The sequence below is a fragment of the Onychomys torridus genome, chromosome 3, assembly GCF_903995425.1.
Source record: "Onychomys torridus chromosome 3, mOncTor1.1, whole genome shotgun sequence".
NCBI lineage: Eukaryota > Metazoa > Chordata > Mammalia > Rodentia > Cricetidae > Onychomys > Onychomys torridus.
In genome coordinates, this window is record NC_050445.1 from 102,546,644 (window position 1) to 102,566,113 (window position 19,470).

Below are 19,470 nucleotides of genomic sequence, written 5' to 3' on the forward strand. Positions count from 1 at the left end.
TCAGTGGAAAAGCCCTTAAAACGGGCTTTGCAAACTGCCCTGTTATATAATCTAATAGATACTCTGTGGTCCCTGGAATACGTTCAACCTTGGCTATACAAAGAATTCCAACAAAGCAAATTGCACTCTGCTACTCATATCCTATAACAAAACAGGATATGATTATAACGGGGAATTCTGAGCCCAAAGTTTCATCCTGAAACCTTTCCAAACTTGCAAAGTGTCCTATGAATGAGACATACAGTCAGCATTTCCTCTCAGATCTTGGTGGAGACTTCTCTACAGCCCACCCACATGGCTCACTTGCAGTTTTTCCCCAAAGCCACAAGAACCCACTTCTCCCTGATTTCACCCATTCCAGTATGCCAGTTTCAGGAAACTCTTGCAAACCCCCACAGCCCATAAAGTATCCTTACTGGAACATGCTTGACATCTAGTGGCCAAATGGAATGACTGCAGCCTTAACAGGTGAGCAAAGACGTCCTGTTGTTCCCAAGGGTCATTAGGCCATAGTTGACAGAAAGGGCATACGGTCAAGAACTGGAAGTGTCTACTGCAGTCTTTTTGGGGTTCCCACCTTCCCCTGTGATGTCCCTCCATCCCTCTGTGCTCAGAGGTACTCAGCTCTGTGGCTTTGCTGACACGCTGCGGCTGCTGCTGTTTGGATCTAGACACACACACCCCTCCTGGGTTTAGTGATGATTGCTACATTAACTTTTCTACTCCAGCTCTCTGAGCGTGCTCATCTCAGTAACCATCTATCATCTGTACTGAGTAGTTTATGTAGGTGGTAGAAGCATTGCTATGTGTGTCTAGATCAGTGATTCTCAACCTGTCAGTCCCAACCCTTTTGAGGTCAAACAACCCTTTCACAGGATTTACCCAAGACCATCAGAAAACACAGATATTTACATTACAATTCATAACAGTAGCAAAATTATAGTTGAGATGTAGCAACAAAAATAATTTTATGGTTGGGGATCACCACAACATGAGGAACTGTTCTAAAAGGTTACAGCATCGGGAGGGTTCAGAACCACGGCCTAAATCATCGGCCCCATCATTCACACGTGCCTCTGTCTAACTGCTCCAGGGTGGCTTCCCAGCTGGGTGTCCCCACTTCCCATGTTTTCCTCTGCCTCAGTTTCTCCCCTCACATTGCCTTTTTCTTTCACTCCTCTTGAGCCACACGGTGTTCCTTCTGTGCCCTACAACCCGAACTTCCTGGACTGTTCTGAAATTCCCATGCACGAAGAAAAACAGAGCCCCGGAAACTTGGGGCCCAACTGCCTGTGATCCCACTGAATCCTGAGCCCAGGTCGATAGGGGGTTTGATTGTACAGGATGACACGTCAGGCAGCTGCTGCTGAGGAGTTTATTTGGAGGCCTCTCTGAAATGAGTTTATTTATACCAGAGCCCTCTATTGTTGCCTTTATTTAACGACGGTTATCCTTTGGTATTCATGAAGGGCTGGTTCTCAGAACTCACCACGGATGCCAAAATCTGCAAATGCTCAAGTCTCTTATATAAAACAGTGCCATAACTGTATAAAGGCTGAGTGTGTCCTTCTGTAGACCTTAAGTCATCTCTGCATCACTGGCAATAAATGTTACATAATAGATGCTATACTATGCCGAGATAATTATAAGGAGAAAGTCTGCCCATGCTCAGTACAGACATTTTTTTCTGAATATTTCCTGAAGTTTCTTGAATATTTCCACAGATGCAGAACTGACAGATACCCAGAGCCAGCTGGACCTGAAACACAGGCTTCATCAAGGAAAGACTTCAGTTCAACAGCCTAGAAGAGTCTGCTTGATGTTGCCAATTCAGGATGTGTTAAGTCATATTTAAGCTTATCTGGTACTTCAGAGTTTACAAATATCTTTCAATTATCTGCTTCTATTGAAGGAGCATTTCAAACCATCCTTAGCATACCCTAGGAGGCAGTATGTTATCAATTAAAATGGTAATAGCTCGGGTGCTGGTGGCACACTCCTTTAATCCCAGCACTCAGGAGGCAGAGGCAGGCAGATCTCTGTGAGTTCGAGGTCAGCCTGGTCTACAGAGCGAGATCCAGGACAGGCTCCAAAGCTACACAGAGAAACCCTGTCTCAGAAAATTTAAAAAAAAAAAAAAAAAGCAATAGCACCTAAAATTTACTGAGTATTTCCTCCATGTTGAGCCTTGATCTAAGCTCTGCATACACCACACTATTTATTTTTCACAAAAAGCCCATGATAAAGGCACCTGTGATCTCTGATTTATACGCAAGGACCTAAAAACAGCTCAGCCAGCTTCCTTGAGGTCAAAAACGCTAGCACAGGTAGAGTCAAGGTTCAAAGCCAAGATGGCTGACCCCACTGTGGGATCATGGGCACATGTTTGTAGCTCCTTCTTGGTACACTTCCTTCTACCATACAAAGGGATGTCAGCATCCCAGAGCTCACAGGGCTTCAGAAGAATGTGGAGTCTAAACCATCCTACTACATTCTAGGTGTCTATGGAGAGGATGTATGTATTCACGCCCTCCTGGTGATGTTCAGACAGGGGTAGATATAAGAAAGAGGAGGTGCAAAGTGACTGGCCTTTGGCAGCTGTACACTAGGATAGGGCATGTGTATGTGTGTGGTCCAGAGGCCTCCATCCCACATGATCCTAGCATGGGGGTTCTAGGGAACAACCTCAAAAGAACACATAAGTTGGGGCACTATCTTGGACTTGTGTGTTCTCAGAATGTAAGAGCCAGAAGGTCCTCTAGGAATCCTGATGTATTAGTCACTCCTTCAAAGAGACAGACTGGAGACTGGGTCTTTTGCCCCCTAGGCCTGGTCTTTTCTAGTAATCATGCTACCTTTTGCTGTGTTCACATGCCTTTCATGGCTTCCCAAATACCCAGATTCTGAAGGAGGGAAGTGGTGGAGATCTTTTAGACCCTCATTTAAATGCAAAAGATAACAGAGAACTTGGAAGTCAATAGCATCCATACGGAGACATGCTTTGTAAGGCATCAAGAAGATCAGCTGTTAGGAAACGTTTTCTCAGAGATGCAGTCCAGGTGTGCCTTGATCCTTGGGTAGGGCCAGCCCAAGGCACATCAACCTCTGCCTGCAGCATTTGAGTGTGAGTGAACTCCTGGGCCAATCTGTTACTAAGACATCTAAGAAAGAAGGGACGTTCTACAATTTGTTTGATCACCCACTGGAGTGACTTACGATCCCCATAGAACTTAATCTCTATTTTCACTTGCTCATTTTTCATGTCTATAGGCTGTCTGGTCCCAATGTAAAGTCCTGAGGTAGAACCTTACCTCATTCCCTTTACTAGAGAGCGGACAGGTCTCCATCAGGTGTCACTGAATATCTGCACACGTGCATGCATGCATACATGCATGCATGCAGGTGTAGATGGATGGTTGAATAGATGGAGAAGTGGAAGGGTGAATGGAGGGATCCACAGGCAGAAGGTGGAAGGGAAAGAGATGAAAGATAAAGGAAAGGATGGAAGAAAGGCAAAATGGGGAAGATACAATTCATTCTACTGCTTTTGATCTGATGACACTATTTGGAGTTAAGGAGAAGTTATATCCTTCATCATTAAATACTTCTTCTGTAGCTGGTACTATATTAGGTACTCTATCAGGAAATACTACAGAGTATAAGCCATATGCAGTCTAATAGAATATACACCGTGGTGGCAACATGAACAATGTTACTAGTTACTATCACAGGAAGTGGTAAGAGCTGTGATGTGGGACGTGCAGGCACTACCGGAAAACTTCCTGGGAAGTGATAGCTAAACCAAGCCTTGAAGAAGGATTGTTGTTATCTGTATGAACAGGGCTCAGGGCTCAGGGCAGGGATGGGTGGTTTAGACAAGGAGACTTTAGCTCAAGAGAAGCAGGAGCTGAACAGAGTTGAGGAATAACTGATACATAGAAAAATAGCAGGTGACTGGTCATCAGAGCCATACTGCCTTAGCCGTCACCTCCTCGCCCTGCTGTCCCCTCAGTGGACATCTGTTGTTTTTCTCTGCCTGGGATCATCTAGTCCCCCTCCAAGAACAGCTTCCTGATTTTATTTGAGGAAACCCCCAAAATTCCCCTCCATTATTCTCAGTCCCATGAAGTTCATGGGAAACTGACATGACCTCTAATCCTGGCAGTGGCCATGAGAGCCAGGCCTGGCCAACTGGCAAACACCATTTCAATCTGGTCATAAGGATGGGGGCTAACAATCCAAGGCAGACTAATTAGATGCTACCCTGCAGACCTTATGTGAAATACCAAGAAGAGTGTGGCACTGTGATATTAGGAGAGTAGGAGGTCAAGAGGGGACAAAACTCAATAGGAGACGTTCCCACAGAGGAAAACTAAGGCAAAAGAAGGAGCTACACGCTGGCTCCCAAATAAGGAAGGAAGAAAGGAAGGAAGGAAGGATGGATGAATGGATGGAGGAATGATAAATGGGTAGGTAGATGGATGCACAGTGAATGGGTACATTACAGATGATGGATGGATGGATGGATGGATGGATGGATGGATGGATGGATGGATGATGGATGGATGGATGATGGATGGATGGATGGATGGATGGATGGATGGATGATGGATGGATGGATGATGGATGGATGGATGGATGGATGGATGGATGGATGGATGGATGGGAGAAAATAAGGAAGAGAGGAAGAAAGAAGAAAGGAAGGAGTGAGTGAGGCAAAGTTCTCCCACTTTAGAACTAGTGAGTATGTTGGAGGAGAAGGAGATCTACACTTCACTGTGATTAAATATTTATCAAGCAGCTGTGTGCCAGGAATATACCTAATGCCCTCAAAATATCATAGTATAGATGACAGAGGGACCCTCTGCCCTCAATGTACACACTGTATTGATGAGCTGGACCATGAAATGATAGACAAGTGTGTGGGTCCAGATATGCCTGAGCCACCAATAGATTGTAATGTTCACCTAATTGGTGCTGTGGTGTGAATGGGTGCCCCAAAGTTCGGGCATTAGAACATTAGTTCCCCAGTGCAATCATGTTGAAAGGTGTGGGTTGGTTATTACAAGCGTGAATTTAATGTGTCATAAGACAGATTCAGACTCTTCTCACTATCTGTGGCGGCGCTTTCCTGGCCTCCTGTTTTCTGCCCCAGATGGCATAGCATGAGAACATTCACCATGTGCCAGTGCCATGCTCATGAACCTCCCAGATCCCAGAGCCTTACACCAAATAGCATCTATTTTTAATAGATCGCCTACCTAGTCTTAGATACTCAGTTATAGCACCACTAAACACTAAAACAGCCTGTCTGCGCTGGATTCCTGGTTTCCTTCCCTTCCAATTGACCAGTTCCCCATATCAGTCCTGACCCCAACCTGTCAAGCTTAGGGCAGCTCTGAATACTGCTGACTGGCAGAGCACAGGCCCCTCCCACATGCCAGCAGCTGCCTCCCTGCTGCTTCTTGAGGCCAGGTGCCCCTCCCTATCATGCTCTGTCAAATGCCATCTCATCTCCCTTGACTTTCTGGCTCAAAGATTTCACCAGGCCACCTCACTTCTCCCATTCCCTCACACTGTGTCAGATCCCCACACAGGAGTTCTCTTCCGTGCCTAGCCACATCTCATCATCCACACACAGATAAGCAGCAATGGGTCCACCAGTGGCCGAACAAGCATCTCACCGGACAGCTGGGAGAGGTGAGAAAGCCACCCAGAGAGAGACCACACCCCAGCTGGCAGGTGATGGCCCGACAGAGCCACCTCCCTCTGAGTCTAGACTCACTCCTCACATGTTTCCTCATGGGCAGGGTGGCATAAAGGGGAAGTGCAAACAAACAAAAGCCCTCCAAGTGCCCGAACCCCAGGCTAGTTGACTATGTAGGGTCAAGGCATCCCCACAGGTAGGGGAGAAATTTCCATGTAAGCCAGGTGATTCTCAGCATCCCTAGTGTGTTATGAACCCCCTTCAATGCTCCTGGGACCCTTTTGGTGCACATGGGAACTAAGCCTCACACTGATGCATCTTCAGTGCTTGTCTCTGCCTACAGCCACCCAACAACGGAGTGAGGCTACATTTCATGGCAGTTGCAGAATGCTTCTTATATACCAGGTTGCCTTGTGCTGCTCAGGTGAACTATACCATCTCCTTCTAAAGCCTGCCTGTGGAAATCCAATTGGCCCTCTGTATCTAGGTTTCCACTCCCTCATGATCAATCTACTGCAGACCGAAAATAGTCAGAAACTATTTGTACCCCTACTCAGCATGGACGTTTGTTTTCCTTGTTGTTATCCCCTAATGAATGGAGATAATGACTGTTTCATAGGGTCTCCTTGCACTGAGCATCAGACATAAGCAAGTGTATCTGAAGGATATGGGATGGTTTGTGTAGGTTCTATGCAAGTACTATGTTGTTTATGTAGGAACTGTGTTCTTAGACTTTGGCATCTGTGGGGATCCTGGAACCAGTCCCCTGTAATTACTTGGGACAAATGTAGTTGGCATATATTTATGTAACTAGATAATATATTTCCTTAAGTCCCTCAGGGATGGGTGCTTGAACCTAGGAACTCTGGCACAGGCTCAGCCACTCCCCAGCCGGGTGACCCTGGGCTTGCCACCTGACTCTTCTGTGCCTCAGACCTACCATCCACCATATTATTGTGGTAACAATGCCTCCTCCTTCCGAAGATCATGGTGAGAACAAGACTGAATTAGTACAACGGGAGCATACGGACCAGCACCTAGCCTGTGACCAGCACCTAGCCTGTGACCAGCACCGTATGGGGGAGGAGAAAAAACAATGGCCATGGAAAGGGTGTGTGGGGACAGTGGCTCCCACTCATGGGAACTGAGTGTGTGAGGCATGGCGGACATGTGCACCGACTTGGAAAAAATAGCTATGGAAGGAGACCCCACTAACAAGACGCCAGTAACCTAGCAACTGAGGTGGTGTGGGGGCAGGGAGAAAGCCAGGCAAAGCAGGGGGAGAGACTTCCTGCTATGCCTCTTTCCGTAACAGTTTAATTATGGTTGTTTCTATTGTTTATGGAGAATCCATATTATCTATTTCTAAACTTTTATGAAGCCTTTTCCCCCATTGTATGTGTGGTGTGCATGTATGTATACACATGTTTGCATATGTGAGCATATGGGAGCCTGAGGTCGATATTAGCAATCATCCTCCAACACTCTCCCACTCCTTCCAGGAGGCAGGGACTCTCAATCAAACCCAGAGCTCTCTGATAGCCACTGAGCTCCTCATCCATCTCCAGAAGAGAAGCTGGAAATAACCATGTGTTCCCAGGAAGAAGAATCAGGGGCTCTTCTGATGGGGCTTATAAAGCCCATGTTTTCATTAGTGTACAAGGCTGCTTTTCCACTAATTAATTAGGACAGGGAAAATTTAGAGGAAAGTATTCGATGAGTTAGAGGACCCAATGGCATGTAGACACGATACGGGTTGTGCCTAAATGTTATTCTAGAAGATGCAGGGGACGCTCTTGACCAGCCAGCCTAGTCTCTCTGGTGGGCTCCAGGCTGGTGAGGTATCCTGTATCAAAGAAGGTGGATGGTGCCTGAGGAACGACGCCTGAGGTGGTTTGCTATCCTCTACATGAGTGCACATACATGTACATGCACATACACACCGTCACAGGAAAGAGACAACATTACGAATATTTTCCTGGAGGCCCAGAGTGGATTTCATACCCTGAGCCTAACACACAACTAAATCAAGTTTGACCTCTACAAGGTACAGCCTATTCATTACTCCAGTTAGCATCTATCAGCCACTAGCTTCGGCTAGTGTGGGCACCTGAATGAAGCCCTCCCCATTTTGCTCTCAACAGAGAAACAGGGTGTCTCCTGCAGCCAGAGCAGAGCTACTGAGCACAAGGGAGGGCTGAAGTGGCCTGCCCAGGGTACCAATCAGTTACCAAAATAACAGTTGTATCTCATGACCTAGAAATATAATGAAAACCTAAACATAATGTTAGCTGAAGTTGTTGTTTCGGTTTGTTTTTGTTTCTTTGGAAGGATTGCACCATGATCCACAATCTCGATCTGTGCTCTCCTTTTCTTCCAAGTCAATATGTGATCAAAGACTATAATGTGGAGGGCTGATGGGAGTTCAGAGAAGTAGGGGGTTGACAGACAGATAGAATTGATCGACATCATCATTACCCTCAGCAGGGCCCCTAAGCAGACAACCTCTTCCATGGACCATTGAGAAGGAAAAGAATAGGGCTGACTGAATGCAGAGTTCTTCTCTACCCCATTCATTCCTTCCTTAGTCACTATGCCTGTGAGCCTAGGGCTGGGGAAACAAAGGGAGCTGGGAAGATACGTGCAACCAGGATTTTAAATAGAAACTTCTAGCAGTAAAGTCCAGGAAGTCCATAACGCTCCCAGAAGCTGGGTGGCTGTGACAGCCAGCCAGACACTGCTCAGGCATGACTTTAGCACTGTGACTACAGAAAAACAGGGAGTGTATTTTTTCTATCTCAGGACCTGGGAGCTTTACTGTAACTTGCTTTGGGTATTAGCAAAAGCGGTTACTAGCAGAAGTTTGTGTATTGGAGTCCACTCACTTTGGGTTCCTTTTTCTTAATCATCCAGAAAACTGCCACCACATGACTGGCTGCAGCCCAGCTCAAATTGCCAACCCAGAGGCTCACAAGCAAATAACATGGTAGGTTGGAGGCAGTTTTTTAAAGAAGCAGTTGAGCAATCAGCATGCTCAGCCTCATGTTCTGTCACGAGCCCATGCACTTTAGTCTTGCCTGCTCGCTCCAATCTAACACTCCTTGAGGCAAAATCCATGACGTTCACTGTCTGCATGGCGTTTCCCATTCCTCTGCTCTAACCAGCACTACGGGAGCATCAAGGATGGGAAAGATGCTGACAGAGAGAGACCAACTTCTCTGCTGTCGTTCCCAGTTCCTGGACAGCAAAGATTCTCTGCTGCCACAGTGGGAGGCCTGGAATTTAGGGATTAAACTGCATTTCTAAGTAACTGTGGTCATCCCTCGGTATCTATGGTGATGGTTTCAAGACACCCTTTCACACATATCCAGATACCAAATTCTGTGGATGTTCAAATCCCTTATATAAAATGGTGCAGTGACTGTAGAGAACCTACACCCTGCACTCCCTAACTCAGATCATCTTGACAGTTCTCACAGTACCTAACACAATGTTTCACTGTATAAATGGACATTATACTGTGTTGTAGTACTTGGGAAATAACAAGATAGCTGCATGTGTTTGGTAATATACCATATTTAAAAAAATATTTTTGACCCAAGGTTGGTTGAACCTATGTATGTTAGTTAGCTGTTGTCACTATGGCAACGGTTGAGAGAAATTGAAAGAGGTTTCAGAGATTTCCATCCATGCTTGGCTGATGCCTTATGGTGACACAGAGCATAATGAGTCAAGAATGTTTGTCAGAGCCAAGCGGCTCACCTCCTAGCAACCACGAAGCAGAGAGACACAAGGGGGCCAGGGACAAGACACCTTTTAACGCCATGTCCTCAGTGACCTGCTTCCTGCAATCAGGCCCCACCTTCCCTACCTCTCAATGCTGTCTTTAAATAAAGCTGCATCGGTGCATGAAGCCTTTAGCATATGAGCTTTGTGTGTGTGTGGGGGGGGGGTATTTAATACTCATATGGACACAGGGGGCCACAGTTAGCAATATGGAGTATTTATTGTTGGTACCTGAGGCCCCCTCTTCTTCACACACACCCAAAGAAGAGAGAGTTGTGAGGCACTGGGCCCTTCCTCTCCACCAGCTCCTGGAGCACCCCCAGCAGGCCACTGTGAGCATAGCATGGCAGAAAGAGCCTCATGGGGTGAGCCAGCCACCTACGTGTATGTCTGATGCCAATAGTGTTTCTGTCCAGCTGCCCTAACTTGTGGACAGAATGGGCAGCTAAATACACAGAACCTGCTGGGTTCAGGGCACCAGTACCATGAGGGACATGAGATGGCATTATCCTCTCAACCTTTGACACCACCTGATGCTATTGAGTCTACAAACCATAGGAAAATGATCAGCCCTGGTTTTCACAGACAAAACTGAGAGGCGAAGTCATGTTGCCAACACCACACAGTCTTTGAGATTTAACAGTGTCACTCACTCATCAGCAAAGACATGACTCCGGAGAAGACACTCTACCACAAGGGAACAGGTGCAGACAACACGAGGTTTTTATAAGGCTACAATAGGACTCAAAGCCCAGAGGTGGCATCTTTCTGAAGGTGTTAAAGTTTGGGTTTAAAGTTTAAACTGAGTCTGACTCAGATGGACAGAGGATAAAAGCATACAGTCCACACAGGCAAAGGAAACTGCAGAGTGAAGAAGCAGAGGAGGAGGTACTGGTGGAGAGTATAAACAGTTCTCCTGGCTAGTTTTTATTGTCAGCTGACTATAACCTAGAGTCACCTGGGAAGAGGGAATCTCAACTGAAGAACTGCCTTGGTCAGACTGGCATGTACGATTGACTGTGAGAGTGTCTTGATTGATGATTGATGTAGGAGGGCCCAGCCCACCTTGGGCAGCACCATTCCCTGGGCATGTGGGCCTGGGCTGAATAAGAAAGCAAGCTGAGTATGAGCAAGTAAGCGATCCCGAGAATGTGGCAGTAAACAGTGGTTCTCTACAATTTCTACTTCAAGCTCCTACCTTGAGTTTCTACCCTGACTTCCCTCAATGATGAATTGTAACCTGGAAGTATAAGCCAAATAAAAAACCCTTTTCTCCCCAAGTTGTTTTTGATCAAGTTTTTTTTTTTTTTTTATCACAGCGACAGAAAGCAAACAAAAACAGACAAAATGAGGTTCCCAGATGGAGGATAGAGGGAAAGTTAGAGACCCAGGCAGGAGCAGTGAAGTCTGTGCCTGGAGCTATGGTGCAGGACTGCTGTGGAGAAAGTGTTCCATTCTTAGAGGGACTGAAGGAGCATAGGAAAGGCCTAGCCTGGGTAATGACCAGTGTCAGGAAATCCTCTACAGAATCCTAAGCTAGACAATCCATTTATTCACCAACCTTACACACTCATCACTGACCCCATCCCTGTGAGTACAGACAACAGCCTATCACACCCATTGAGGGTGATATAATAATGGCAGACATGACTAACGGAACACAGACTCTCTAGCTGATTGTGTACTCTTTTGTACTAACGTTAGTGTGTGTGAGTGTGTGTGACCCCCTCAGTGCAGTTGGCCCTCTATAGCTGTGCTCTCCACATCCCTGGAGTCAACCAACTGTAGGTTGGAAATATTTGGGGACGAAAGTTTTATCTATACTAAGCATGAACAGACTTTTTCTCACCACTAAACAACACAGCATAACAACTGTCTGTGTAGCACTGAAGCTGTATTGGCTGTAGTAAGCAATTTAGGGATGGTTTAAAGTACCTGGGAGGATGTATGGCATGATACCACTTTATACAGAGACCTGAGCATTTGCAGAATCCCTGTAACCATGAGGCTTTCAAGAACCAATTCCTCCAGAGACTGTGGGAGGATTCCACTGTTCTTTCTAGTTGAAAATTAGATTTGACCCAGATTCTGACTTCAGACTGTCTGCTTTCTCTTCACCTCTTTTCTCTGTGGTATTGGGGTGAATCTAGGGCCCTGGGCATGCTGGATAAGAGCTCTATTACTGAGCTAGACACCCAGGCCTATCTTTACTTTTTTATTATTATATTTTATATATTATAAGACATATATATTATATATTATAAGATAAGTTGTTCAGGCTTTGCCCATACTCTGTAGCCTGGGCAGGCCTCTAACTTATATTCCTCCTGCCTCAGCTTCCTAAGTAGATGGGATCAAAGGTCAGTCATCTATCTATCTATTTATCTATCTATCTACCTATCTATCTATATTGAAGCAAAGTTGGAACATACTCTCCCTATTTGATATCAGTAAAAATAAAAGTCTTATCCTAGGTCCTAGAGCTTCTGGGGTCAACACTGGGCTTTCCACCTGAAGTACAGGCCCTGAGCCTAGGCTCTTAGCCCCCGATGAACCCATTGCTACCACCATGGGTATAAATATAGAAAGATAGTAATAACAAAGAGAAAGGGCTTCATGCAGCCTGTACATATTCACATGTTAAATTAGGACTTTTATAAAGAACCCCTGCATACATAAACATAACAGTCTACCTGGCACTTTTCCTGTTGGGCCTACTGTTACCCAAGGCTATCTATGGGGCTCTCCACACTCCTCACCAAGAAAGCCAAAGTCTGTTCTTGCCCTAAAGTCTAGGCAGTGTGTTCTCCACTCCACTGCCTTCCTCAGTTCTAATGCCCATCTCAAGTGGGTTAGGCCTTGACTCCAAAGCAGGCAACAAGGTCAGCCATGGGCTAAACTGTGGTGTTCTCCACCAAAAACAGGCATGCTCACTATTTCACTTCAAGTTATTCTCAGAGCAGGGTTCCACTGTACAGACAAAGACAAAGGGATCTAGGCAAGCTATGAGCCTGTCTAAGACCATAGTCTCTAAGTGGAGCCTATGTCACCTGACAGCCAAGTCCATATCCCTGCCCTCTGGATATGGAGCCCTCATACCGTGTTCTTCCATCCTCCACTTCAGGACCTTTGTGCTCATAAGTAACACATCATATGTCTGGAAGATCATGTTACTCTCTCACATACTTTTTTAACTTACTAAACACGGCCAGGACCCATTCCAAACATAAGTAATCAGGATTTGGGGTCATGAGTCATACCTTCCTGATGACCATCTGTCACTCCAAATTCTGACCTGCCTCCCTCCAGATATGGGTGCTAAAGACAAGAGACCCAAACAAATAGCAATGGTCCTGGGTAGAACTTACTGTGTAGAGCTCATTGGTCACCTTCAGCAGCTCCTCATGCATCTGCAGGCCAATCTCTTTGCTCTGGAATATGAAAGAATAAATGTCAGCACACAGAAATGGTCTGGTTGTCCCTTCAAGTCGCCCAAAAGTAACACACATACACCCAACCTCGTGATTTTGAAGTAGGAGACAACATCTTCCAAGGCTGTCAAGATAAAACTTTAGATTTACCTCATCGATTTTTAATTATCCCTTCTCCTCAATCCAATCTATCACCATGTCCTACCTTCAAACTGCTCACTCCTTTATACTGTGTAGCAGGAATTGGGGGTCCCCTCCCATCACCCACCTCTACTCTCCCTACTTCCTAGTAGAACCATGTGTTCAGTCTGCATTTGTCCCTCCAGCCCAGTTCTTCCAGGGAACCTCATCCTAACTCCACACGGTGGATTGTTCTTTGTGCTCATATAGTCCTGGGCTGTCTTAACTAGACAGAGAAGCAGAACTTGCATGATGTAAGAGAACATTTTAACCCTTCTACCAAGTGCAAGCAAAATTCTACACAGCCCCAGTTGGTACCAGCGGGCATATAAAGACAGAAAGAGGATGCTGCCTTAGGAAGGCAGAGTAAAAGCAGCCTGGTTCCTTTCATTACTATCTGAGCACTGATTGACCCCCAAACTCAGAGCCAGCCTCTAGTCTCCATCTACTTCTGTGGCTTAAGACATGTTAGCCTACGTTCTCCTGCTACTGTAGCTAGAGCATCCTAATGCACACAGCCTCATCTTCCATCACCCATTCCTAGAAGAAGACATCCTCACTATAGACCCAGGGCTCTGAAGCTGCCTTTTTGCCTAGGCTGGGGTAATATTATGGAGGCTGATAAGGCTCTGGCTTCATTCAGAGTGGAACTGGGACCCACTGAAGGCTTTTGAGTGGGAGAATAGTATGCTTAGGGTCATACCTCAGGAAGAGGAACATGTGCATAAAGTATGGACTGTGGGGAGGGGTTGGGATGGGGCTGGAGACGTTCTTGTATTTCCTCAAGAGAACTGTAGACCAACATATGGGACCTGCTGAGTCTCAGCTCATCAACTCCTAGGCACCTCCCCGGAGCAGCCACAAAATTGATGCTTGGCAGGCAGCCCTCAAAGCATCTTTATTATTGTTATTTTTTTCCTTTTTAGCCAGAGCTGGTTAGGGAAGGGAAATATTCCCAATTACAGTTCCAAATACTACTGAGTAATGAGCCCAAACCAAACATTCCATCAGGGACAAGAGGCCAAAACCAAAACGATCTTCAATGGGTCACCACACCCAAACCTTAGGGACTCAAGTGACAACATATCGGGCCTCATTGCCCACATATTTTGCATTATTTTCATGCCTACAAAGGGCACTGGATGGAAGGCAGTTCCTTCACATACAAGGTTGGGCCAGAGAAGGCTCAACCATCCCAATCTTGCCTTTCTGACATACTGACAGTAAACTAAAGCTAGCCAGTTACAAGGGCCAGCCACCATGAAGCAGGTGTCCCCAGACTCTTTCTCCTCAAAAGCTAATCCCAGCTAAATTTACTTAGGGACAACTAACTCTTTATCTGGAACACATTTCTATGAATGGATGACAAGATGATGGGCAGGCTGCCTGCCTCTTCCTAGGAAAAACCCTACCTTTAGCCTGAAGTTGTGACCATCACAATCATTTCTAGGCTTTGCCAAATATCCTGGGCAGCTAAAATCATTTCTCAGCAAAATACTGTCTGTCTTAGGCAAGGCCTCCAAGCAGCAGCTTCTTTGGCCTGCAGGCATATTTTGCTTGGCCACTTGGTGCTTCTAGAAAGTCTGAACTCTTTCCCAGCATTTAACAATCAAGATATTTCCCTCATAAACTCCAATGTTCAGCTACTCTGGAAAGACTAGATGGTCCAGTATTCCAAGCTCTGTGTCAAGTATGGCAGTCTCATGCCTTCTGGCTGTCCATGGGGCCCAGGGCCTCTGTTCATCAGGCCATGACCTCGGCTTGTCCCATAGAGGTGTTTCAATTTATGATTCAGAAACCAGAAGTCATTTTAGAAAGGAGTGGCCATCTGCACCTCCAGGTGCTCGTGAGGATGACAGCTGCAGGGCCAGGACATCTAGGATGAGAACGGACTTCAGGACAGATGCTGCCAGGATCCAGAGTAACGGCACAACTTTCAACCCAAATTGGATTGCTGAAAAACTCGATCTGAGAACAGCCATCATTGTGCTGTCAAAGGTTGACACTAGGCGAAGACCTGAAACCCAGCCTCATGCCATGGGACCCATGACCCATGTGGATTCACAGAGCCCTAAGCCCTTGCTTGAGTCTATGTTCTCTCTCCAGTTCCGCCCTAGCTTTGGATCCATTCACACCTGCATGGAATATCTAGCAGAGACCGGCCTCTACCAGGCACCGCAGACAAAGCTGAGCAGAAAAGCCCTGCTTTCAAGCAGTATTTAGCAACAGCATTTATGAACATCTTCCATTTGCTCGATACTGTTCAGAGTCCCTTCTAAGCACTGTCTAATTTAAACCTTTAAGGTAACTACTACTGTTATTCTCTTTGACACATGGGGAAAGCTAGAGGTTCAGAAGGCTTGAGCATCTTGCCCAAGATGGCATACCTGGAAAATGGTAGAGCCCAGAATCAGCTTTTGGTTGGTCTGGCTCAAAAGCCTGGTCTGCTTCTTCAGGACTCAGTGCAAAGTGAGGACACACAGGTGAAAAGTAGCCACAAGTCCAGACCACAGGCAGGTGGGAAGAAGGCCAATGTTGCAGGACACTGCCTATGTCTCTGATATCCCTTCTCTATCTGCTCAGGTATTGCCATGCCCCCACCCTCAAAGAAAGTCTGCTCCTTTTTTTGTTGTTGTTCCAATTGCTTTTCCATCCCTCCTTCTAAGAGAACATGAGATGTGTGTGGACTGGTCTGTGCCTGACTGATCCACTGGACATGGACTGGCTGTGACAGAGTGACCTGGAAACTTATCGCAGGGATGGGAATCACAGAAAGAATTGTGGCCCAGGCTGAACCAAGAAGATTCTTCCTTGGGGGCATTTTCTGTGAAATGTTGCTCACAAAGACTTGCATACAAGAGGAACTCTATAAATGCTCACAGATACTTTCATGGGTGCAGTTTAAAGTTAGAGAGAAATAAAAGATGGCCATTTTTATCCTTCTTCATCAAAATAAGCAAACATTAACTTACATCAATGTGATGAAATGACAGAGTTTCTCTTGTAACGACACAGTTCATGAGTGAAATCAATTCCATTGCTATGAAGATCCATGTGTGACTCGATTTGGTTTTGAATGCATGGCTAATTATGTTTTTTTGGGAGAAACCCTTACGACTTTATTATAGAACTGAGATATAGCTCAGAGGTGGAATAAGTGCTTAGTATGCAGAGGATCTGGGTTCAGTCTCCAGTACCACATCCAAAAATAAAAACTCCCAAAATAGGCCTGCCTTAATATACCCTAGGACTTTATGAGGTACGTTTAAAAAGTTCTGTTCTTAAGGAGTCTGTCCACATCCCCATATAACTAAGTCAAAGACAGGCCATTTTTCTAACACTAATATCATCTTCTATATCTCCTACCTTTGGAGTGTTCATCCCCACCCAAACCATGCTGAAAGCTAACCCTTCAAAGCCATGTGGGAATAATATTGAAGGTAGTTAGGACTGGTCAAGGTTGGGAGGATGGGGCCCCCATAATGGGATTAGTGGCATTTTACAAAAAGAGAGATCCCAGGGAGCTGCCTATGCTGTCTCACCATGTAATCTCTGCACAGTCTTGGGGTTCTGCAGTATCCACCAGCAAGGAGGCCTTCATTAGTTATCCTCCACCCTTGGACTTCCAGCCTTCAGAACTGTGAGCACAGCAAACCTAAACTCTTTAAAAATGACCTACTCGGAATCTTTTAGTTACAGCAACACAAACAGACTAGGACAATATCCTAGACTAGCATGGCCTAATTATGTTAAGTGAGGCCTCACCTATGCCCCAAAGACAATAATCACATGTTCTCTCTCACATGAAGATCCTAGCTTTGAACCTTTTTGTTCTGTGTGTTTAACCTACAGTACTACATGTGGAAGCCAGGAAACTGGAAACAGGCTACTAGATATGAGTGCACGCTTCTAGAGAGGGAATAGTAAAATACAGGCAAAATAAAAGTGAAAAGGAGGAACACTGGAAAGTTCAAGGAAAGGTCTGTGTGGAGGGGGATGGGAGGATGAAGGGACGAGGTGTTGGCTGAAGGCTTAACCAAAATGAAGGGTGCATGGAAAAAGGAAACACGGAAACCTACAATCTCATAACTCAAGAAAAAAATTTCAATTAGCGTAGATAAGAGAATACAAGTGTCATAAAAGGAGACAGAAGAAACCCCCTGAGTAGAGAAAGGGGGATTGAGGAGAGGAGAGCTTAGGGGATGGATTAGTAAGGATCCATGAAAAAGCCCTAATATGCATTTGTTAAAGGAGTTTGAACACAAGGACCCTACATGGGTGGACAGTGCCACTTCTACAATACATGGGCTATAAATGAAAATCTCAGTGCCATGCATGGGCTACCTCTCCACGAGTTATTAGTCAGGAAGGCCCCAAAGGCTCCAAAACAACACAGCCATTGCCACTGCCCTTGGCTGTCCACCAGAACTACATGGTTAGATCATACTGCTGAAGACATCATTCACTTTAGGAGCCAGACATAGAGAAATCAACATCAAATTGACCAGGAAACTCTCCCTGCTGGCTAATTTACATAGTAACCGAAGGTGCTATGTAAGTTGGGGAGAGTGCAAAAACCAGCAATGGTCTTACTCAGCACAGGACCCTGCATGCTGCCATACCGACCTGCTGGAAATACATGCTCACTGGTGCAATAGGGATATGATGGGTATGGGGGTAAAGTCTTCTGGCTGAACGTGAAACCGGCTCCATAGGAGGGATTTTTGTGCTTGGTACTGTGCACCTGGTTAAAAGCCCAAGAGAAGAGATCACAGAGCCTAAGAAACAACCTACTGTTGCTGTTTTACTAAATGATCCTGCTGTCAAGCTGCATTCTAAATATTTCTGTTGACACTCACAGATCTGTGCTGCCCTCCCCCTCCGCTTTGGTCACAGGGCTTCTTTTCATGTGGGTTAATGCAGAGACTCATAACTGGTCAAGGCACCGCGTATGAGTAACTGTGAGTGCTCACCTATGGATGGGTCGTCTGTATCAACCTCCCACCCTCCAAGGCTCAGGAAACTTCACAGAAGGAAGGGCAGAAAGGATGGGGAAGGAAGTTGTGGCATGAAGACTTCTGGATACGACATGGTTTCTGCCCATATCAACTCACAGAACTGTTGTAACCTGCACAGTACCATCCACAAGATCAAGGCAGTCATGGTTCCAGCATGGATCTGGGAAGGGGCCCTGAGGACCCACCCTTACATAAGGAGCTCTATGGCAGTTGATGCCTGCTGAGGAAGGGAGAGCCACACTCCCTTGAGGACGAGGCCATGGTAGGTTGTCCATGCCCAGTGGAAGGCCTCATACTCATGTGCATGTGGGCAGCACGGACTGGACTCAGCGGGTTATTAAAAACAATTTATAAAAGAAGTTGTCCCCTGATCTCCACATGTGTGCTATCACATGCACACATTGCACACACACATACAGTGCTATCACATGCACACACATGCGCATACACATACACCAGTCAATTAATGTACATTTGTAAATGTTGATTTAAATAACAAGACTCCTCCCTTCACGTCTCCAAGGAGACCATTCTAAATAGTCCTCTAAAACACTCTTGGTGAGAAATAACTTCGATCGACTCTCAGTCATCCCTGGGGGCCTCTCGTCTGTCTTTGTTTGACTAGATGTTCTCATGCCGTGACCTCCAGGGCCATCCTAGAGTCCTCCTCATCCTGGGGTTACAAATAAACAAAAGTGAACAAATACAATGAAACAACAGGAACCTTCCTCTCTTTCCATCCTAAGCCCTGAGCACCCTTCTACTGTCTCCCATCCTCTGGCTTGTTTGCTCATCAAATCACAAACTTAAGACTTGTGGGTGCCTGGAGTATGGAGCACTGGCCAGTGCCCAGAACCACTGTGTTCTTTCTTTTGTCCAAAGCAAAGGCTTAAAGTCATGTCCCAGAGGGTATGGGCCTATCCTGCTTGTCCTGGAAGGTCAGGGTCCCCTGAACATAGCTTTCTAGGCTCTGTGTGTTATTGCCTCACCCCCTTAGAACATCTCCTCAGCCTGGTTCCTATCCCGACCTTAGATAATCTTCTACCTGCTACTAGTTGACTTTTCCCTGGTCGTGACCACCCTCAGGGGTCTTCTTCTTCTCTCAGAACTAACTCTGTTCCTGCTGCTGCAGCTCCCAATGTGATCATTCCTGTTTCAGCAGCAAACCTGGCCTCAAGTCTACCCCCACCTTCTCCTCCTCCAACTCAGCTGTGGTTCTCAGTCTCTCCTGGGGACCTTTACGAGTCTGAAAGCTTCCTTTTCAGAGCTGCTACAATAACTGACCCAAGGACACCCAGAGATTCCTACAGCTGTGCAAAGGCCCCATAGGCTCCTGGAGTTGAGCTTG

At 46.0% G+C, this 19,470-nt stretch overlaps 1 protein-coding gene across 5 annotated transcripts in view; it reads right to left on the bottom strand.

Annotated features, from left to right (window-relative positions):
* The window catches only part of Srgap3 (SLIT-ROBO Rho GTPase activating protein 3), a 224,895-nt gene that overhangs the window by 62,547 nt on the left and 142,878 nt on the right, over positions 1-19,470 (bottom strand). For all 5 annotated transcript variants that reach the window (XM_036180553.1, XM_036180551.1, XM_036180552.1 and 2 more), the window contains exon 4: positions 12,862-12,924. In XM_036180553.1, coding sequence (XP_036036446.1) covers positions 12,862-12,924 — 63 coding nt within the window. The remainder of the gene's footprint in view (positions 1-12,861; positions 12,925-19,470) is intronic.